At 49.8% G+C, this 22,048-nt stretch overlaps 2 protein-coding genes across 5 annotated transcripts; one reads left to right on the top strand and one right to left on the bottom strand.

Moving 5' to 3' along the window:
* Positions 1–627: 627 nt before the first annotated feature.
* GDPD2 (glycerophosphodiester phosphodiesterase domain containing 2) lies at positions 628–12,241 on the top strand. Of its 4 annotated transcripts, XM_055106913.2 has the most exons (17): positions 628–1,905; positions 3,499–3,612; positions 3,877–3,980; positions 4,288–4,381; positions 4,577–4,636; positions 4,896–4,994; positions 5,173–5,266; positions 5,391–5,536; positions 5,662–5,744; positions 5,838–5,988; positions 8,015–8,236; positions 8,437–8,585; positions 9,496–9,648; positions 10,838–10,985; positions 11,110–11,192; positions 11,443–11,471; positions 11,565–12,241. In XM_055106913.2, exons 2-17 carry the CDS (start codon positions 3,508–3,510, stop codon positions 11,615–11,617), a joined length of 1,773 nt encoding a protein of 590 aa, XP_054962888.1. In that variant the 5' UTR covers positions 628–1,905; positions 3,499–3,507; the 3' UTR covers positions 11,618–12,241. The 4 variants fall into 4 exon arrangements, with proteins under 4 accessions (XP_054962888.1, XP_054962889.1, XP_003820204.1 ...); XM_003820156.4 differs by lacking the exon at positions 9,496–9,648 and having other exon boundaries at positions 633–1,905; XM_055106914.2 differs by lacking the exons at positions 3,499–3,612; positions 3,877–3,980 and having other exon boundaries at positions 629–1,905.
* Positions 5,982–20,295, bottom strand: LOC117977628 (uncharacterized). Its single transcript, XM_034949947.2, has 3 exons — positions 13,210–20,295; positions 12,386–12,779; positions 5,982–6,436 (listed from the first exon to the last, which is right to left on the bottom strand). Exons 1-3 carry the CDS (start codon positions 13,407–13,409, stop codon positions 6,431–6,433), a joined length of 600 nt encoding a protein of 199 aa, XP_034805838.2. The 5' UTR covers positions 13,410–20,295; the 3' UTR covers positions 5,982–6,430.
* Between the last annotated feature and the right edge of the window lie 1,753 nt (positions 20,296–22,048).

A 22,048-nucleotide genomic window follows, 5' to 3' on the forward strand; every position in this document is an offset into this window, starting at 1 on the left:
CTATCTCTGCTTAAAGCTAAAAGGGGGCCAGCCCTGGAATGCCATACTCAAGCTGCTGACTGGCCTTGTAGCCTTCTGAGGTAGGTGCTCACAAGCCCTGCGCTTCATATCCATGCATTCTGAATCCCAAAACCCTTCTCCCCAAAAAAGCTCCCAAACCATCCCCAAACACTCAAAAGCCAAGACTCCTCTAGAATCCACCAGAGCCCAAGCAAAAGAAATTGAGCAACAATCTGCCTAGAATGAAGCCTGCCATGGACTAGGTGACCTGCTGGTCCTCCCTGGCCTCCTGCCAGCAAGCAGCCCTGCTTCTCTTTGCATTTTAATGCCGAGGGAGCAAGGGAGCCTCTGCCATTGCCAGCTAGAGCCTCTGGATACAATGGGAAGCCTGAGTGGGAGGGGGGCCAGCTCTTGGCATAAGAGAGCCAGTCTTCCTTCTCACTGTTTGAAATCCAGTGTGTGTTGGGGGAGGGGTAAGCAGGCTTATCCCCAGAGAAAACATCCTTTCCCACCAACACTGCACTAATAGCCCCCAGACCTCGAGTCACCGCATCAGGCGTAATGTAGAGGGAGAGGTCAACCAAGCCAGCCCCTGGCCCCCATCCCACCCAGACCCCTGTGCTTTAGCACTAAGCAAACTATAGTGTGCTAGCCAGCCCTTCCCTGCTGATGCTGATGCTATAGTAACAGCATCTTTTCTATGTGTTCATCTTCCAAAAGCCTGTGACCCCAATATACTCTACACTCCTCAAAAGATTCTTGGAAAGAGACTCATATGCCTTAGGGACAAGGCAGCAGAAATGACACAAGTCCTGAATGAGCATCTCCTGTCTGGAGTGATGAGGGAAGGTGGGAGAACTGCTAGTGTCACCCAGGATCCACAAGGCCCACGGGGACCTCTGGTCCAGAAACGGCAACTTGCTATCCAGAGTTCAGGAAGTAGCTTGCAGCTTCTGTTGCCCAGGCTGGAGCACAGTAGCACAATCTCAACTCACTGCAGCCTCGACATCCTGGGCTCAAGCAATCCTCCCACATCAGCCTCCCAAGTAGCTGGGACAAATGACCAAGGCTTGTCTTTGCTTTAAACCTGGCCTTGTGAGATGTCCCATGCAACTACCTAGTCTTTGGTAGGTGCACACCATCATGCCTGGCTAATTTTTGTATTTTTTGTAGAGACGGGGTTTCACCATGTTGGCCAGGCTGGTCTTGAACTCCTGACCTCAGGTGATCCACCCGCCTCGGCCTCCCAAAGTGCTGGGGTTACAGGTGTAAGACACCGCGCCAGGCTGCAGCTTCTTATACATGCACCTTGCTGAATTAGAAGTAGGAGCTCAATAGGGGAGGGAGCCTAATGAATCAAGGCTGTATTCCCAGGGAGCTTGAGACTTGATGTTAGGCTTACACACACACACACACACACACATGCCTTTCCAGTGGGCTGGCTGGGCCTCTTCTCCTCACTGCCAAGTTGCAAAGTTGTGTGGTCACCTCCCCCCCCCCCACCAGCTTCCCGCCAGCCTGTGCCCTCAGCCCTCGCCTCCCTGAGCCAGGACAAAGCCCCGGCAGTGACTGGGAGGGGAACAGGAGGAGGGACAGAGGGATGGGAAAGCCTGCACAAAGGAATTCCTCACCCCAAGCCCCCTGACCGCCAGCGAGTAAAGAAGCAGATTTGCTCTCCCTCCCGCTTCCTCCCTCCCATCTTCCCACCCGGGCTGTGCCCAGGCCACAGAGCAGCTGCAGGCCTTGGGAGAGGACCCACACAGCCTCCTGTAGGTGGCAACAGTGCCACCTGTTTGACTCATAGGGCTGAACCGAGGACTGAAAAAGGGAGGAGGCAGACCACTCGGAGAGGAGCTGGGAAGCAGTGCAGAGAGGAGAGCGGAGCGGAGCTGCCGCTGAGCAAAGGTGTGAGGGTTCGGGAAGGCTGGGGGGCTACAGGTGGGAGCTGTGGAGCAGAGACCAGCTCCATCCCACTGGGATTGGGCCGGGGGATTGAATGGCACCCCTGTCAGCTCCCCTACTTGGGGTTTTCAGGCTGCTCAGACCCTGATCCCATCCTACAGACAGCTCTTGAAGGGAGGGGACTCTGGAAGGCAGTGTCTGGGGTGCAGGGGTAGGACCCCAGGGGAGGCAAGAGCTTAGAGCAGGCTATCAAACCAGCTCCAAGATGGGCAGAGGCAAGGGCTTCCCTTTGGGTTGGCTTTTTACCGGGAAGGGTCTCGTAGAGGGGAGGGGTTTCCTTCCCCCAGCTCCAGCTCCTCACCCCTACCCTAACCCTCCTTTCCCAAGGCAGCATAAAGAGGGCAGTTCAGAAGCAGCCACACCTTCCTGCTTACCAGACCCACCCACTGTGCACCCCTCTAAGACTCCATAGCCTCGGGAGAGCTCTGAGGAGAAGAGGTCCTGTCCCTCAGCCCGCACGCACACATGCTCACACACTTTGGGTGTATCCAGGGGCTCCTTTACATACTCAAAGTCACCTAAAATCATATTGTACCGACAGCCAGTTGTGCTGTCGCGTGCAAATGCTGACACAAATCACATACCGTCTCGCGTAGAATCAGTCACGTACCCAGCCAAGTCTGGGGATCAGCTCAGTCAGCCAAACCCAGAAGCATAAGGTACAGGGGTCCCCTGCCCCAAGACAACCACACCCCGCATACACACCTTTGCCCTGCGTTTGTTGTACTTTCACCAAAGCTAACTTAGAGGGTGGGGCTCCTAAAGGCGAGTCTGGGCTTCTGGTTGGGGTTGGGGGATGACTGGGCAGGAAAGGGCAGGACTTGAGGGGAGGCTCTGTATGTTGAAAATCCAAAGATTCCTTTAGAAGACTGGGAGTGACCCAGGCAACACGTTCACCTCAAGTCTTTCTCTTTTTGGCAGTGCCCTTTGTCCCCTGAGAGGTGGACACAGAGAATCTTTCAGGGATTTGTGATCTGAATAATCTCTATATCCATAGCAACTGGCCAACTAGCTGGGCCTTCCTTAGCCCCAGGTCAGAACTGGAACCTTTGCTTCAGGTTACTCCTGCTTCCTGGGCTGGAAAGCAATTCAACATGGGGTTGCCTCCAGCTTGGCCAAACCTGCTTTAACTTGCTGAACTGAGTTTGTCCCACCCTGGGCAGTTTCTCTTGAGTTCTTACCCCCAGGGCAAGCACTCCATCCCCAGAGGTGTGTGCTGTTAAATGGGGAGGAGCTGGAGAGAGTGGATATGAATCCTGCCCGAAAAGAGGCTGGACCTCTTGGGTGTCCCACTGACTCTCCAGGTAACAAGATTAAAGGGAAACGAAGGCTCTGGAGACTGTCTCCCATTGCCAGGCTTGCAGCTGGGGCTGCTCGCCTCATCCACTCTGGCACTCTGGGCCTGCCCCGTGACCTCCGTTGCTGAGCAGCGGCCCAGGCCTCTGCCCCTCCCCCTGGCTCCTCAGATACACTAGGAGGGAGACTGGGATCTGCCCTCTGCCAGGGTCCCTGATGGTCGAGTGTCCCTTCCCCCAGGCCTTCACCATGGCCGAGTCCCCCGGCTGCTGCTCCGTCTGGGCCCGCTGCCTCCACTGCCTGTATAGCTGCCACTGGAGGAAATGCCCCAGAGAGAGGATGCAAACCAGCAAGGTGGAGTAGGGATGGACGGGGGAGGCTGGAAGTCAGAAGGCAGAGGCTCACTGGAGGGGATAAGGAGGCCAATTGTGCTCATAGACAGCTTGGGGGAAGGGGCTCTCTCTCCCAGGAAGAAAATCTCCCTCAAATATGGAAAGAGCTGCCCCCCGAGCAGAGCAGCCCAACACGGGGCAGGCAGCTCCCTTTAGCTGCCACCCGTTGGGGACTCTGAGTTTGAAGTAGGTATTGGTTGTGAGTTTCTCTCCTGCCCCTTTGCAGTGCGACTGTATCTGGTTTGGCCTGCTCTTCCTCACCTTCCTCCTTTCCCTGAGCTGGCTGTACATCGGGCTCGTCCTTCTCAATGACCTGCACAACTTCAATGAGTGTGTCATGGATTCCCCCTGCTTCCCCAGCATACATGTCAACCTGCTCCCCACCCTGGGACCCCGGGGTGCCCCACTGTCAGTCATCCCCCAGCCCTGCCCAGCTGCTCAAACCCAGCTCTGCTGCTACCCAATCTCCTTAGAAAATCCCTCCACAAAATCTCCTCAATCCTTGGAGCCCCTGGCCACGTGAGGGGCTTTCTCCTCACTCCCTTCTAGTCTTCCTGGATCCACCCACCCCACCTCCCCTCAGGCCACTATTGACACCCCTTCCCCCACTTGGACACTTCCCTCTCCCCTCCCACAGATTCCTCTTCCGCCGCTGGGGACACTGGATGGACTGGTCCCTGGCATTCCTGCTGGTCATCTCTCTACTGGTCACATATGCATCCTTGCTATTGGTGGGTCTGGAGGCCGCTGGCCTAACCCCACCTCAGCCTTCCTTCCTGCTTAGTTTTAGCTCCCTATTCTCATCCTGGCCACTGAGGGAGGGGGCTAATTCTTGGGTAGGAGGGAAATACCAGCCTGGGAAGCCCACCTCAGTAACCTTGCTCCCCTCTTGGCACCCCATAAGTCCCACCGCTCTCTTCCTCTAGGTCCTGGCCCTGCTCCTGCGGCTTTGTAGACAGCCCCTGCATCTGCACAGCCTCCACAAGGTACAGTAGGGATGGGAGTGCATGGGAGAGGGGGCCACTGGGCTCAGCACTTGGCTGGCTATTTGCTGAGGACCTCACTTTTATACCCCCGGGGGGTCAAGCCCAGGACCTGAAGCCCAGTAAGTGTTGAGTGAAAGGAGGAAAGCAGATGTGTCAGGGGAAGGGAAGGGTCGGGTCCCATCTCTATAGAGTGAAGGAGCAGCTCACCAACCATGAGCCCAAATTGACCAAGAGGCCTCATTCATCCCTGGCCCCCCAGGTGCTGCTGCTCCTCATTATGCTGCTTGTGGCCGCTGGCCTTGTGGGACTGGACATCCAATGGCAGCAGGAGTGGCATAGCTTGCGTGTGTCACTGCAGGTGAGTGGCCAACCTCCAGTGTCTAGACGGGAGCCTTGGCTTGCAGCCAACCCTAGAACATATCTCACTCCCGTTCCCCCAAGACTGCAGGTAGCTCTGAACTCCAGCAGTCAGGCCCTAAGAGGAAAGCGGGGAGGGGCACTGGAGAAGAGCCCACCTCACCAGCTCTTGTCCACAGGCCACAGCCCCATTCCTTCATATTGGAGCAGCCGCTGGAATTGCCCTCCTGGCCTGGCCTGTGGCTGATACCTTCTACCGTATCCACCGAAGAGGTGCCAACACTGCTGCCCCACTCACCCTTGCTGGCCGCTCATGCTCTGCCACCTGCACTCTGCCTTCCATCCCCAGAGCTCTCCCCTTGCCCATTCTTGAAAGCCTGTCCCCCACTCCCCACAGGTCCCAAGATTCTGCTACTGCTCCTATTTTTTGGAGTTGTCCTGGTCATCTACTTGGCCCCCCTATGCATCTCCTCACCCTGCATCATGGAACCCAGAGATTTACCACCCAAGCCTGGGCTGGTGGGACACCGAGGGGCCCCCATGGTGAGTGTTGGACAGAATGCTGGGAGGGTGGGGAGGGTCTGCTCGTCTGCACTATAGCGACCAGGCCTGTGGGTTCCCAGTCTCCCACCCTTCCCTGCTACCTCATCACCTATTCCCTTTCCCAGCTGGCTCCCGAGAACACCCTGATGTCCTTGCGGAAGACAGCTGAATGCGGAGCTACTGTGTTTGAGACTGATGTGATGGTCAGGTGAGGGAAGCTGGGGCTTAGGGGATCTGGGGGGCTGAAGGACATGATGACTAGCCCCAGAGCTTGGCCCTCTGACACCCCTTGTGCCCTCAGCTCCGACGGGGTCCCCTTCCTCATGCATGATGAGCACCTCAGCAGGACCACGAATGTAGCCTCTGTATTCCCAACCCGAATAACAGCCCACAGCAGTGACTTCTCCTGGACTGAACTGAAGAGACTCAATGCTGGATCCTGGTTCCTAGAGGTGAGGACAGCCTCTCCAAAGAGGCAGCCACCTGCAGGGACACTCAGAAGGGCAGAGTTCATTCTGTTGATAAGCATTTGCTCAGTCCTGTGCTAGGCAATAAGAACATAGTCTGTGCTCTCAAGTCACTTCCACCTAGTAGAGAGCCTAGGCAGCAGACGATTCAGGAAACCCAGAGCAATAAAAACATTTTCCTGCCTGGAAGAGAATCAGGAGTGGATTCATACAGGAGAGGATGAAAGTCTTCTTCTAAGATGCACAAAGCAGGGAACAGGAACTCCTTCAGAGGGAAGAGGACACGTAAAGCCCAGAAGTCTGAAAAAGGGTGTTTCCAGGAATAAAATGTGGCTGAATGTAACTGAGAGAGACAATTCATGGGAGTGGTAGGGAGCAGAGGCTTGGCCTTGAAGAGCTCCGAATGCCTGGCCCAGAAGTGTCAACTTCAATCCTGTAAGTGGTACAAAATATTTAAAAGGATATTGAATTTTTTCAGTTCCTCTTCCCCTGATTGTAAAAGTAATACATGTTCATTGTAAAAAGTAAAACATCAGAGAAATAAGAAATAACATAGAAATCAAAGTCTCCCATAATCCAATCCCTCTGAAATATTCACTGTTAACAGTTGGATACACACACACACACACACACACACACACTCACACAGTCCCCGACTTATGAGGTTCCACTTAAGGATTTTTTTACTTTATGATGATTTGAGATTGATATACATTCAGTAGAAACTATACTTAAGAGTACCCATACAACAATTGTTTTTCATTTTCAGTACAATATTCAATACATCACATGAGATATTCAATACTTCATTATAAAATAGGCTTTGTGTTAGATGATTTTTGCCTAACTGTAGGCTAATGTAAGTTCTGAGCACACTTAAGGCAGGCTAGGTTAAGCTAGGATATTCAGTAGGTTAGGTATATTAAATGCATTTTTGATTTTCAATCTTTTCAATTTAAAATGGGTTTATCAAGACACAACTCCATCATAAGTCAAGGTGCATCTGCATACACAAACTCTCTCTCTCTCTCTATTTTGCACAGACAGAATCATTACACAGACTCTTTTGCAATTTGCTTCTTTTCCATTTAACTCTTTACATCATATCAGATCAGAGTGATTAACAGCAAAGGATGTCTGGGTTTAAACCCTGGCTATACCACTTACTGGCTGTGTGACCCGAGGCAGGATTTCTTAGTCTCTCTGTGCCTCAATTTTCTCATTTGTACAATGGGAATAATAACAGTACCTACCTTGTAGGGTTATTGGGAGGATTAAATCAGTCAATGCACATAAAGTACTTAGAACGCTGCCTGGCACATAGTAAGTACTTAATAAGTGTTAGATAGCTAGCTTTATCCATGTCAGCAATTAGGAAGTGAGGTCATTCATTGAGAATAAGGAGAGGAGAGTAGCAGAGGCTTGGAATAACACTAGGGGGAATGGGAGAGGGAGCAAATCAAGAGCAAGTAAAAGGATTGTTAAGCAGCGCTGAGAGCGAAAAATAAGGACTGCAGTGCCAACAGCCCACATTGTGTACTCTGCCCATGGCAGCGCTCAGTCCCCAGTTCTAGGGGTGGAGGAGGCAGACAATTGTAGAATTGAATCAGAGTCTGGGAGTTGTAGGGCAAGTGGGACAGAAAGGGAGCTGAGAGTGCTATGGAAAAGTAGTTCAAGCTGTGGATGGACCATGGGTAAGGGATGTAGGTGCGGCTAGAAAGGGGCTGATGAACTGGGAAGAAACCAAAGGGTCAAGAATGCAGAGGTCTCCTCGAGACCAAAGAGAAGGTGTAGTGGGAGAGAGAAAGTTAGGAAACTGGAAGGGTAGGAGGTTGAGGTCACAGAGTAAGATGGTAGACGGTCTGGAAGAAGGCCACAGTTTGGAAAAAGGCCCTGGCTCAGAGGTGGAAAGAAGCTGGACACCAAGTGGAAGATATGAGTGAAGATAGTGAGGATGGGGGCAAGGCCTGGAAGCCTCTTCTGGTCTTGAAGTAATTGTTCTTTCTTATAGAGGCGACCCTTCTGGGGGGCCAAACCGCTGGCAGGCCCTGATCAGAAAGAGGCTGAGAGTCAGACGGTACCAGCATTAGAAGAGCTATTGGAGGAAGCTGCAGCCCTCAACCTTTCCATCATGTTCGACTTGCGCCGACCCCCACAGAACCACACATACTATGACACTTTTGTGATCCAGACATTGGAGACTGTGCTGAATGCAAGGGTGCCCCAAGCCATGGTGATGTTGCCAGGACCCCCTCTCCCCACCCTGCCTTCCCTAGGCCATGATGATGAGGATGATTTTGAGGCTGCCCCTACCCCCAGGGCCCTGCCCCAGCTCACATACCCCATTCTGTGGTCAAAACTCTTTGCCCCTGTCCCTGCCCTTGGAATCCCTAGGTCTTCCCCAGCTTCACACCCATCCTTCCTGAACCACAGGTCTTTTGGCTACCAGATGAAGATAGGGCTAATGTCCAACGACGGGCACCTGGAATGCGCCAGATATATGGACGTCAGGGAGGCAACAGAACGGAGAGGCCCCAGTTTCTTAACCTCCCCTATCAAGATCTGCCACTATTGGATATCAAGTGAGTGCTAGAGGAAAGGAACCAAGGGGATCACATGAGGCTTAATGGCAGGGAAGAACCAGTTCAGGGAGAGCAAAGCCTCTTGATTCATTCACTCACACAAAAAGTATTTACAGAACACTTGCCATGTATCAGGTAGTATTGCAGGCTTTGGGGAAACAACACAGATAAGACAGACAAGGTTCCTGCTTTTGTGGAATACATGTACTACTGAAGAAAACAGAATAAACCACTTAACAAAATACATGCATATTGAAAAGTGAAAAAGTGTTATGAAGACAAAACAGAGAGATGTAGAAGAGTGGTTAGGTTTGGGAGTGATGGGCTGGGGCAGGGAGGTGGGTGCACCCACATTAGGAAGGCTGGTTAAAGAGGTGATATCTAAGCTGAGACCTGAATGGTCACAAGGAGCTAACTATGAGCTGCAGAACAGGAACAGCAGTCTAATGAGCAAGGGGAAGGGGAAGCTAGAGAAGCAGGCAGGGGCCAAATTGGGTAGGACCTTGTAGGCCACGGGAAGGATTTTATTCCACAACAGACATCAGGGTAAGAGAGCGTGAATCAGGGAGAGTCCCAGATGTGAGCTGAGCCCCAGAAGCTGACCCAGCTGAACCATGACAGACTTCAAAGCATCTGGTTGCTAAAGCCTCTTATAAGGTCCTTGTGTTCAGATAGAAAAATGTGAACTGAATGATAGCCCAGTTATCATACATATTTCTTTTTTTAATTTGAATTTTAATTAAAAAAAATTTTTTTAGAGATAGAGTCTCACTCTGTCACCAAGCCTGTAGTGCAGTGGCCTGATCAGAGCTCACTGCAGCTTTGAACTCCTGGGCTCAAGTGATCCTGAGTAGCTAGGACTATAGGCACACACCACTATGCAAGGCTATTTTTTTTTTCTTTTTTTTAGAGACAGGTTCCTACTACCTGCCCAGGCTGGTCTCAAACTACTGGCCTCAAGCAATCTTCCTGCCTCGGCCTCCCAAAGTGCTGGGATTACAGGCCTGAGCCACTGCCCCCCTCAGCCTCCCGGTTATAAGCATGAGCTATCTCACCTAGCTATGTAAGTATTTATTTCCCCGAGTTATCACCAAAGAGGAAGACATGACATAGGGTTTGGTTCTCACCTTAGTCTTGTCCTGGTCAATATCAGCTGCTAATCAACTGCTGATCATGTTTCCAAAAGATGTGAATTGGTATTGAATACACTGATGATGGAATCGAGGCCCTGAAAGGTCTAGGTGCTGTAAAAAGATAGGCCAAATCTAGCAAGATGAAATGCACCAGGGATAGATGGAAAGACCTCTATTTGGGGCCCAAAAGAATTTCAGTTGCACAAAGACCAGAGAGGAGACACTGGCATCAACAGGAACATGTGTGAAAAAGACCAGGGCTTTCATTGAACAGTATACATAGTGAGTCATCAGTGGGATGTAACATTGCCGAAGGCTAACCTGACTCTGGGCTACCTGAATACAGGCATAGTGCCCAGAGGACAGGAGGAGATAGTTTTGCTCTATTCAAAGGTGACCCAAGCTGGCTGGGCATGGTGGCTCCCACCTGTAATCCCAGCACTTTGGGAGGCCAAGGCAGGAGGATCACTTGAGCCTAGGAGTTCAAGACTAGCCTGGGCAACATAGCAAAACCCCGTCTCTATAAAATAAAATAAAATAAAATAAAATAAAAACCAGCTGAACATGGTGGTGCCCACTTATAGTCCCAGCTACACTGGAGGCTGAGCCTAGGAGGTCAAGCTGCAGTGAGCCAAGACTGCCACTGCACTCCAGAGCAAGATCCTGTCTCAAAAAAAAAAGGCTGGTCCAAGCCCATCTGGGATATTATTTTCAGAGACGGGCCCCATATTTTCAAAGGAACATTGATAAATTGGAATATATCATATTAGAGAGGCTTGTACAGGGAAGGAAATAATAAGAGTAATGGCTGAAGGAGCTGGGGCTGTGGGGCCTAGAGAAGAGAAGGCTCAGGGAGACAGGGCCTCTGCTCAGGACCCAGGGGAGAGACACATTGTGTGGCCCCAGATAGCAAAGCTAGGACCCATGGGTGGAATCCACCAGAAGACAGAGTTCAGCTATGAAAGGAAAATCATTGTTGGTCAGGGGCTGCTATGGAAAGGCAGAGCTGATACCTCCTTGGCAGTGGCACTGTAGATTCAAGCACAGGCAGGGGGCTGCCTCCCATGTCCTGTGCACCATGATTCTGGACATTCCCTATTTTCTTTCCCACCTTCACAGGGCATTGCATAAGGATAATGTCTCGGTGAACCTATTTGTAGTGAACAAGCCCTGGCTCTTCTCTCTGCTTTGGTGTGCAGGGGTGGATTCGGTCACCACCAACGACTGCCAGCTGCTGCAGCAGATGCGTTACCCTATCTGGCTTATTGTAAGGGCTCTGGGACTGTCACCTCTCCTCTTCTCCCATCCCTGGTTTTCCTTAACCCTGTCCCTCTCTTCCTTACTTATTTCCCCTGACATTCTACCCTTGGGGCCTTTTCCTATTTTCACAGACCCCTCAAACCTACCTAATCATATGGGTCATTACCAATTGTGTTTCCACCATGCTGCTTTTGTGGACCTTCCTCCTCCAAAGGTGAGTGCTTTGTGCCTCAGCTTTCTGGGTCCTTACTTTCTCCAGGGCCCTGGTGATGAGGCTGCTTCAGACTCACATATGCTGCCCAAGGCTTGGGGTCTGTTTAGCTCCTTTGAGATTCTTAGGCCCTTCCTTATACTATCAAATTGGCTTGAATGTAGGAAAGGCAGTTGGGGGGAGCAGGTGTGGGGGCTGGAAGGGCCTGCTTGAAGCTAGCTGAACTCATAATGGGAAGCTTTTCTCCCCACAGGAGATTTGTTAAGAAGAGAGGGAAAACTGGTAAGAACTTTCTCCCCTCACCTCATGTTTCTCCTCCTGTAGCTTTCCCCTTGCTTAACTCCCTAGATGACCCACCCTCCCCCTCCTCCCCAGGCTTAGAAACAGCAGTGCTGCTGACAAGGATCAACAATTTCATGATGGAGTGAATGCCCTGCCCTGCTTCCCCACCCAAGCCAGTCTACATTGCCCAAACAGCAAGGGTTGGAGAGCGGCTTAAGTGGAATGCTTCAGGGGTGGTGGGTTGCAAGTGGGGGGAGCTTTGCCAACAGGAGGTTTTGAACCATGAGGGCCCTCTGCCCAGGTGATGGGCATTCCCTAAGCTGCTATGGAATCTGCTCCCTTTGGGGTTTTGACCTGAGATGTTTGGGAAGACAGTGAGTAATGAGAAGTTTCTCCCCAAATGAAACTAGAACAGAGGAAGTAAAAGGGAGATTGCTCGGATAATGTCTCAGACTTGTGTGCACGTGTTCTTGCATAGAAGGCACAGGGTGTGTCGGGGTGGGATAGCTTGGAAGAGGGACTGAAGGAGATAACGAAATGGTCTTTTCCGGAGAACTGTAAGATGATAGAGACACCATCGCCACTCCACGATGTACTGTCTTCCTCGACCCTTGCAGCTTAGCTGTTTTCCTGCCTAGAGGCTAGGAGCTGAAGAGCCCGTCTAGCCGTGTAATGCTGTGCTTACAGGTGGCTTTTTGCTGTGCGCAGCCTTTTCTTCAAGGCAGGTTGGTTCCTGTATCTTGTCTTAATCTGTTACTCAACGAATGTAATCTCCATTTGGTCACAGCCTAATCTTTTCGGCCCAGGGGCTGGGGAAAGGAGGCACCTTCCATCTACGGTTGGATGGGACACGACCTTGAGGGGCCATCATGGGTAGATGGGAGGAGGTGGGTTGGAGGTGGGAGGAGAATCACCTGTGGCAATGAAGGACTCGCGGGAGGCTCGCGGGAGGCCCGCAGGAGAGCAGCCACCTCGGGGGCGTCCGGAGGCCGGGCGCGCGGTGCAGGGTTGCACTGTAGCTCCACCTTGTGGCCGCCCCAAGAGGAGGGCCGCATCCGTCGTCGCCGTGACGTATTTGCTGAATGCCACCTGTTTTCCGTGCCGCTTGGGGACTCGTGTCCTTGACTCAGGACTCCGAGGGCAAGGTCCGATTTCCACAAGTTTTCGCTCCTCTGGGCTGCGCGCAGGGTCCAATTTCCGGCCCAGCCTTCCCTTGGAGGAGCAAGTTCCCCAATGTGTTTGCGGCTCGGGAGTCCCTGGGCTCCGCAGCTAAGGTGGCCACTGCGGAGCTGACCGAGGATGAAGAGTCTAGTAGAAGAAGGGAGGGGCTAAGCCAAAAATGGGGACAAGAGGGGCTCTGTGGTGACCCCACAGTCTTCCGCCACACCCACATTCGACCTAGTTCGTATCTCCACACGGAGGGAAGTAGAACTAAGGAGTCGGCCAGGTAGGGAGGTCGGGTTCTCGGTTCCTCCTCTCTCGCCAGACTGGGACCTGGGGCAGCACTAGCATCCTCGGGACAAGACCCGCCCCCCACCCTCGGTTGCCGGGCAGCCGCGGGAACTACAATTCCCAGTGAGTCCCCGGCCATTTCCGGTATCTGGCTGGACGCAGGCGAGTTTGAATCCGTGTTCCCGCCCCCTTCTCCCGGGCCCACCCCTTTCCTTTCTGGCCGCCCCGCCCTCTCCGTGCGCATCCCTGCACACTCCGGCTCCGGCGGCCGGCCGCGCCCACGTACCTGACCTGCAGCTGGCGCGGTGGGCGGGGGTGCCAGCATGCGACGCACGGGGAGGCTGGAGGCGCGCGGAGAGCGAACGCCGCAATCCGGTCCTGGTCCTGGTCTTCCTGGGAGTCCACGCCGCTGTGTACCGGGCAGGTCTCTCCTACACTCTGCCTTTTCGAGCAGCATTTCCTTACTTTTCCTGGTTCCCGATCCATCCCCTCTCTTTCAGGCTGGCTACCAGCCTTAGCTCTAGGGCCCCCAGTCTGCCTGGTACTGCCGGGCTGTCACCTCTCAGCACGTACCTCCTCCCCCATCCCTACTTTTCTGTCCCTTCCCAATCGCCCAGTCTCTTCCTCCCCTCACCTCCCAACCTCACCCTGAAGACCTCCAGCAACTCCATCCCTGCAGCCCCAACCTCTCAGCTCTCACACTCTCAGCTGCGGCCCTCTAACCCCAGCGTCTGGCCCCCCAACCCAGCGCCAGCCTCTAACCCCTTTCTCCTAGCCCCTAGCCTTGGGTACGCAGCCTTGAGCCTGCCACCGGAAATCCTCACTCTCTTCCCAGGAGAACTGGACAGCTAAAGCGGTTTAACCTATAGGCCCTGGGCCCTGGGCTGGAGACTGACACTGACAAAAACTTAAGGGCGGAGGACCCGGGGGAGCTGCTCATTGGGGTTCGGATGTAGTTGCTCTTCGTTATTTTTAGCTGCTGACTCACAGCTCCTGGCATCCGGGTTTGGGGCTAGCAGGCTGGGCTAGGGGGCTATTAATAGAGCAGGAGCACAGCCCCGACCCAGTTCAGTTTGGAAACACAGAGAGCAAGAAGCGTCCCCTGCCACTATGCCCTGTGGAGATGTGGACTGAGCAGTGGCTGGGCCAGATGCTGTCTGGATGCTAGTTACCTCACCCTGGTATCTCTACCTTGGAACTCTTGAGGGAAACCCCACGAGGAGACTCCTGGGCACAGCTCTCCCCTAAGCTCGCCGTGGCTTGGGGCTCTGCCACAATCAAGCTTCTGTTGTACTAGCCGAGAAGGCAGAGATGCGTCCCAAGTGGAAAGATTGTTTTGGTCATGGCCTTGGCCTGCCTGGACCCACTCCTGGGCCAGAATGCTAGGTTACTAGAAGGAAAAGCTATGGATTTCTGGTCCCCCACAGCCTTCATAAGGATGGAGTGCTTCAGCATGGTCCTAACACAGGGGGCACAGAGCTGGGGATCCCCAAACCAGACACAGAGCTCAGAAGCTGCCAGATTCTGTGCTTATCACACCCCCAACCCCGCCATTCTTTTTATTTCTTTCCATTTTGTTGAGCTCTGTCCCAACTCACAGGGATTTACAGACCTCATGATCTCTCCCTTGTCTGGAGAGAAACCGTATTCATGAAAGCCACTGAAAACTTGTCCCCAATGAGGTATGAATGATCCTTTATATATTGTCATTCCCATTGACCTTTTTATTTTAATGGGCTAACGTAAGAGTTTCCTAATGTATACATTGGGAATCGTGAGGAAATCTTGATGGACTGATCAAAATTATTCCCACGCAAGCTCAATTTGCTAGAATTCCCATTGACTAAGGGTGCACACCCACAACAATGCTCCTCCCCTCCTTGCAAATCAGAAACTTCCACCTTCATCGACCCGAGTCTCCAGCCCCCAGATGAAACCACATTTGGGGCAAGAGTGATCGTTTCACCACGCACAATATGGAGGTCACTCAGTGAAGCTCTATTTTCAAGAATGAGCCCAGCTTATCAGACAGACAGCAGCAGACCGCGCGGTCCCAACCCCGTCTACTTGCTGAAGGAGCCGGAGTGGCGGTGGAAGGGGAGAGAAATGGTCTCTCTGCTTGAAAATCCGTTCCTGAAGTCCTCCATCGCCTGGTTGCCTAGCAACCAGAGCTGCCTGCAGCGGTGTGGGGCGCTTTTGGTCCGTAGGGGGCGACTGTCTCCCTGGGGTCTCAGGCTGGAGCCCTAGCAGTTGGGAGGGAGGTTCCCTAGTTAAGTGTCACAGTGTCTCAGTGTGGCTGACCTCCTCCCAGCCTTGTCAACCCAGTCCGGTCTGAGCGGCAGGGAGCCTATGGAATGAGGAGAAGCCCACTATGAGTCTGAAGGGATTTTGCTCACAATCATTAAAAAATGAAGAGAGAGAGGGTGGGAGGAAGGGAGGAAGGAACCTGTTATAGGGGATAGGGCAAAAAAGGGGGTAAGGAAGGGGCCTGAGGAGGGTAGTTTGACCCTCTCCATTCAGTCGAGGCTTATCAATGCTTATTTTTCAATCAGAGCAGTTCAGAGGTTGAAAGGAGTCTAGCAATCTCTATTGACAAACTGTTAAGCATATAAAAGACTAGGCTCCTGGGTTACCAGCCTAGCCTAGATTTGGTCATTAAGGAAGATATTCATTCATTCATATGACCATAATTAACACTAACCCACTATGTACCACGTGGTGTGCTAAGTGTCCTACATTTAACCCTCACAAGAACACTGTGATTATTTCCTTTTCACAGATTACAATACCAAGTCTCAGAGAGGTTAAGTAATGTCCAAACTCACAAAAATAGTGACTGGATTGGGTCTGATTGAGCAATCACTGTGTGCCAAGTCTAGGAGTACAGAAAACAATACATTTCTTTTTTCTGTCTAATGAACGCCCAGTCGCCCTTTGGGACAAAACTGAAAATATCATCTCCTTTGTGAAACTTTTCTTAAGTCCCCTTCCCCGCAACAAGCAGAACTGATAACTTGCTTTTCTGTACACCCTCCTGAAATACCACTTTTCACAGGTGTGGTAATGATCTGCTTCCATATTTCCATTTCTTTCACTTTGAGCACCTTGGTGGCAGGGCCTGTGTTCATCTCCAATTGGACATCTAACAAACATCCCAAACTCAACATGTTCGTTTCTGAACAGCTGACCTTTTCCCCCAAAAATGACCCCTCCTAAAACTGTCCTCATCTCAGTTGATGGCAATTTCACATTTCCAGTTGTCCTGGCAAAAAATTCTTGGAACCACACCTTGTATCCAATCTGTCAGCAAATCCTGTCAGCTCTCCCTTCAAAATACACCCAGAATCCAACCACTTATCATCTCTGGTGCTACCACGCTGGTCCAAGGCACAGCCACCTCTCAGCTGGATCACTTCAGCAGCTGCCTGACTAGTCTCACTGCTTCCACCCTCGCCCCTGTGGCCTATTCTCTGCAAAGAAGCTATACCAATCCTGCTAAACCCAAGTCACGTCATGCCAGTTCTCTGCACGAAACCCTCCAATGGCACTCCATCTCTCTGAGAGGAAAGCCAAAATCTTTACAGTGGTCTACAAGGTCCTACACAATCTAGTCCCTTATTCAATCTCTGATCTCGTCTCCTGGCATTCTCCCCTCCCTTACTCTGTTAAAGCCACTTGATTCTCCTTGCTGTTCCTTGAGCAAGTCGGATGCACTCCTTACCAGGACCTTTGCACTCCTTACCAGGACCTTTGCACTGGCTTCCCCCTGCATGGCTCACTTCCTCACCTCCCTCAATTCTTTGCTGAAATGCCACGTTCTCAGTGAAGCCTACCCTGACCAACCTATTTAAGATTCCCTCTATTTTAATTTCCAGTTTACAGTAAATACAGGGTACAATAGTCCTCCTTTATCCATGGGGAATATGTTCCAAGACCCCCAGTGGATGCCTGAAACAGCAGATAGTACCAAACCCTATATATACTATATTTTTCTGAAGTGATAACCAAGATGGCTACTAAGTGACTTATAGGTGGGTAGTGTATGCAGTGTGGATACACTGGACAAAGGGATGATTCACATCCCGGGCGGGATGGAGCAGGACAGCACAAGATTTCATTACATAACGGCATACTATTTAAAACTTATAAATTGTTTATTTCCGGAACTTTCCATTTAATATTTTCAGACTGCAGTTGACCATGGGTAACTGAAACTATGGCAAGTTAAAACCATGAATAAGAGGGAGAGTACTGTATAAAGGAACGAGATAAATGACACCATGAGGAAAAAGACAAATCCAAAACAATTGACTGGCACTCTTCAAAAACTCGATGTAGTTAATTTTTTTAAAAAGACGGAAGACTTCCAGTTATGGACCCAGTTAGAATAGACACACTTCTCCCTATTCCTCACACTAAGTACAGCTAAAACTCTGGACATTATATATAAGACAAACATAAGAAGACTATGAAAGAAGAGGAAGGGGGCAGACTAACTAGGAACCCCAGTGACCTGAACTCGAGGTGATGAGTTCCCTGGGTTTTCTCATTGTATCAAATATTCCAGACCAGGTACTGGAGAAGCCAGCAGCCTGGAAATGCCAATGGGCACAGACAAAAAAAAATGCAAACACCAGTAACTGGCCTATTGTCTCTAGCCATAAGACCAGGAAATGGAGTTTAGCCAGACAGAAAACTCTTAGACAATAACCACCACTGCAACCACACACCACAGGAAAAAAAAAAACAAAAAAAAAAACAAAAAAAAACTGCAGCTGCACCCAAGCCAGCAAAGGCCAAGTAGATAACCCAGATTTTCACTCTGGCCAGGCTCCCCCGTACTCTCTGGGGTAGTGTCAGAGAAGGCTGAGTAGAGAGCCTAAACTTCCATCCCTGAGGGGTAACAAGAACCCCTTCCTGTTGGGTGGTGTCAGTGTCAGAGAAGCCTGGTGGTGAGTCAGGACTTTGACCACAACATATCATTTGATGAGGCCATTAGCCTCCCTCTCCTCCCCTCCCAAAATCTCTCCACCTCCTGACTGTGGTGTTAGTGGAAGCCCACCTGGGGAACAGTAAAAAGGCACTTCTGCCCCTTCCAGCTAGAGAGGCATCAGTGGAGGCATAGTAGGGAGCTGGAATTTTTACCCCTGCACAGTAGAAAGGAGAAGCCTCCACCACACATACCAACCAAGACCAAGGAGGGAAATTGAACTTGAACCTCTACCCGGCAGTAACCAGGCAGTGGCCCTTTCCTCTGATGAAAATCGTGTCAGAAGAAGCCTACCAGAAACAAAAGATGTAAATGAAATCCAGAGTCTCATACTATAATATCCAAAAATTCCCAGGATGCAATAAAAATCACTCTATATCTAAGCCCAGCACCTATAGTCCCAGTTATTCAGGAGGCTGAGTTGGGAGAATCACTTGAGCCCAGGAGTTCAAGATCAGCTTGGGCAACATAGTGAGACCCTGTGTCTTTTTTTTTTTTTTTTTTTTTTTTGAGACGGAGTCTTGCTCTGTCGCCCAGGCTGGAGTCAGTGGCGCGATATTGGCTCACCGCAACCTCCGCCTCCCGGGTTCAAGCGATTCTCCTGCCTCAGCCTGCTGAGTAGCTGGGACTACAGGCACCCGCCACCACGCCCAGGCAATTTTTGTATTTTTAGTAGAGACAGGGTTTCACCATATTGACTAGGCTAGTCTCGAACTCCTGACCTTGTGATCCACCCGCCTCGGCCTCCCAAAGTGCTGGGATTACAGGTGTGAGCCACTGCGCCCAGCCGACCCTGTGTCTTAAAAAAAAAAAAAAAAATTCACTCATTATACCAAGAACCAGGAGACCCTCAATTTGAATGAGAAAGAGAAAGATTTCAACTACCTGACAAAGATTCTAAAGTGGCCAACATTAAAAAAAATGCTTCTATGAGCAATCTATGAGCAATTACAAACAAGGTTAAAATGAATTTAAAAAATAGCAAGTCTTGGCAAAGAAATAAGAGATATAATGAAGAATCAAATAAAATTTTAGAACAAACTATAATAACCAAACTAGAAAACTCAGTAGATGAGCTCAAAAGGAGGATGGAGAGGACAGAGGAAAGAATCAGTGAACATAAAGATAGAGCATTAGAAATTACCCAATCTGAACAACAGTGAGAAAATAATAGACTTAAAAAATAAATGAACAGAGCTGGGCACAGTGGCTCACGCCTGTAATCCCAGCACTTTGGGAGGCTGAGGTGGGCAGATCACTTGAGCCCAGGAGTTCAAGACCAGCTTGGGCAACATGGCGAAACCCTGTCTCTATTAAAAATACAAAAATTAGCTGGATGTGGTGATGCACACCTGTAGTCCCGGCTACTCAGGAGGCTGAGGTGGGAGGATCACCTGAGCTTGGGAGATCGGGGCTGCAGTAAGCTGTGATTGTGCCACTACATTCTAGCTTGGGTGACAAAATGAAACACAGTCTCAAAGAAAAAAAAAATGAACAGAGCCTCAGGGATGCTTGGGACTATAACGAAGGACTTAACATTCACATAATTGGAGATGTGGAAGAAGAGAAAGAGCATGGGGCTAAAAAAAATTACTCAAGAAATAATGGCTGAAAATTTGGCAAAAGACATAAATGAACAGGTTCAAGAGGTTGAACAAACCCCAAATAGGATAAACTCAAATTCACCCCAAGGCACATCATAATCAAACTTCTGAAAACTGAAGATGGGAAACTTGAAAGCAGCAAGAGAGAAACAACACCTTACCTACATAGGAAAAGGAATTCAAATGTGGCCAGGTACAGTGGCTAACACCTGTAATTCCAATACTTTGGGAGGCCAAGATGGGAGGATAACCCAAGGCCAGGAGTTTGAGACCAGCCTGGGCAACATAATGAGACCTCGTCTCTACTAAAAATAAAAAAATTAACCAGGAGTGGTGTGCGCCTATAGTCCCACCTACTGAGGAGCCTGCTTGGGAGACTGAGGCAGGAGGATCACTTTGAGGCCAGGAGTTTCAAGGCTGCAGTGAACTATGGTCACACCACTGCACTCCAGCATGCTATATCTGGTGAAAATATCCTTCAGGAATGAGGGGGAAATCAAGACATTCTCAGACAAAGGAAAGCTAAGAGAATTTGTTGCCAGCAGACAAAGAATGGCTAAAGGAAGTTATCAAAACTTACAGATGAATAATGGAACCATTTACATGTAATGAAACTTACATGTAAATGGTTCAGAAAAAGGGATAGATAGATAGATAGATAGATAGATAGATAGATAGATAGATAGATAGAGCAATAACTGGGCATGGTGGCACACACCTGTGGTCCCAGCCACTTGTGAGGCTGAGGTGGGAGGATTGCTTGAGCCCGGGAGTTTGAGGTTGCAGTGAGCCATGATCACGCCACTGCACTCTAACCTGAGTGAGTGAGCAAGACCTACTCTTTAAAAAATATAGATAGATGGATAGATACATAGATACATAGACAGAGCAAATATAACAATCAAAACAAGTCAAATTGTCGACTTGATAAGGAAGACATACAGTGGTGTCCATTGTACTATTCTTCCAATATTTTTGTATGTTTGTAAATTTTCATTTTTAAAACTGTTGGAGAGGATATGTGGAGGATAGATATATGATAAAGCAAGCATAGCAAAATGTTAATGAGAATCCTAGGCAGTGGGTAATTGGGTGTTCACTGTAAAATTCTTTGAATTTTTCTGTATGTTTGAAAACTTTCATATTAAACTGTGGGGGCAAAAAACTTGAAAAAAAAATCACAACTTGGTATCCTCCCCTACCATTCCCAATCCATCTTACTGTGCTCTACTTTTTATTTTTTTCCATGGCACTTATCACCATATACACAGCAGGTGTATATGCTGAATAATGTTGTTTTCTTCAACATCATTTTGTTTTAACATTGATGAGGGGGAAAAAAAAACAACTAAAACGATTCCTGGCCAGAGCCACTGTCTGTGTGGAGTTTGCACACTCTCCCCATGTATGTGTGGGTTTTCTCCGGGTATTCCAGGGTACTGCGCTTCCTCCCACATCCCAGTGCACGTTAGGTGAATTGGCGTGTCTAAATTGTCCCAGTGTGAGTGAGTGTGGGTGTGTATGTGAGCGCACCCTGTGATGGAATGGCATCCTGTCCAGGATTGGTTCCTGCCCTGTACCCTGAGCTGCTGTGATAGGCTGTGGCCACCCTTGACCCTGAACTGAAATAAGCAGATTGAAAAATGAATGAATGGATGGATGGATGGATGGATGGATGGATGGATGGATGGATACAAAGTATTGTAAAATAAAAATTTGTCAAGTAGTTGATAATCATACAAATGCACAATAAACTATGAGGTAAGAAAGTGCTCATCGAGCTCACCATATTCGTGATTGTTTGCTTTTGAACTGCATGGTGGTAGGGAGGTACTCCTTACAATTTTCACTTTGCATACATTTATTCCTTGATTCAACCCACCACCACTTCCACTGCTGTCACTCACTGGTTCACCAAAGGTTAGGTAATTATTTACTTGTTTTCATTAATCTTTCTATATGTATGCATAGCTTATATTTATTTCAATGTTCAATATCAGAAGGGTTTTGGGTCTTTATTTGGAAGCTGGGTGATGTTTTGTGACCAGAAATATGCTGTAGGAACTTAGCTCTTGTTTATATTAATTAGCCTGTGGTAAAATTGGTTTTGTTATACGTTGTTTCACTTAGTCCCAGTTGCCAAGGACCTACCAATGATGTTAAATGAGGACCTACTGTACTACATAATTCACTTATTTATTGTGTTTATTTTTGTCTGTGTCCTCTCACTAGGAGGTAAGCTCCTCAAGGGCAGGGATTTGTTCTGTTTGTTCTGTTTTATTTTGTTTCCTGCTATATCCCCAAATCCTACAACAGTGTCTGGCACACAGCAAGTGTTCCACACATATTTGTTGAATTAAGAATGAATCTCTGAGGGCCGGGCACAGTGGATCACACCTGCAATCCCAGCACTTTGGGAGGCCAAGGTGGGTGGATCACTTGACGTCGGGAGTTCGAGACCAGCCTGGCCAACGTGATGAAACCCCATCTCTACTAAGAAAATACAAAAATTAGCCGGGCGTGGTGGCAGG

The sequence above is a fragment of the Pan paniscus genome, chromosome X (assembly GCF_029289425.2).
Source record: "Pan paniscus chromosome X, NHGRI_mPanPan1-v2.0_pri, whole genome shotgun sequence".
NCBI lineage: Eukaryota > Metazoa > Chordata > Mammalia > Primates > Hominidae > Pan > Pan paniscus.

Bases quoted from the DNA above. Each gene is read 5' to 3' on its own strand.
- GDPD2 (XM_055106913.2), top strand. From the start codon at position 3,508: ATGGCCGAGTCCCCCGGCTGCTGCTCCGTCTGGGCCCGCTGCCTCCAC. The intron at 5,267-5,390 runs GTGCCAACACTG...CACTCCCCACAG, and splicing joins CTACCGTATCCACCGAAGAG to GTCCCAAGATTCTGCTACTG. The intron at 8,586-9,495 runs GTGAGTGCTAGA...TCTTTTTTTTAG, and splicing joins CTGCCACTATTGGATATCAA to AGACAGGTTCCTACTACCTG.
- LOC117977628 (XM_034949947.2), bottom strand. From the start codon at position 13,409: ATGGATCGGGAACCAGGAAAAGTAAGGAAATGCTGCTCGAAAAGGCAG. The intron at 12,780-13,209 runs GTACGTGGGCGC...TTCTTCTACTAG, and splicing joins CCGCGCCAGCTGCAGGTCAG to ACTCTTCATCCTCGGTCAGC.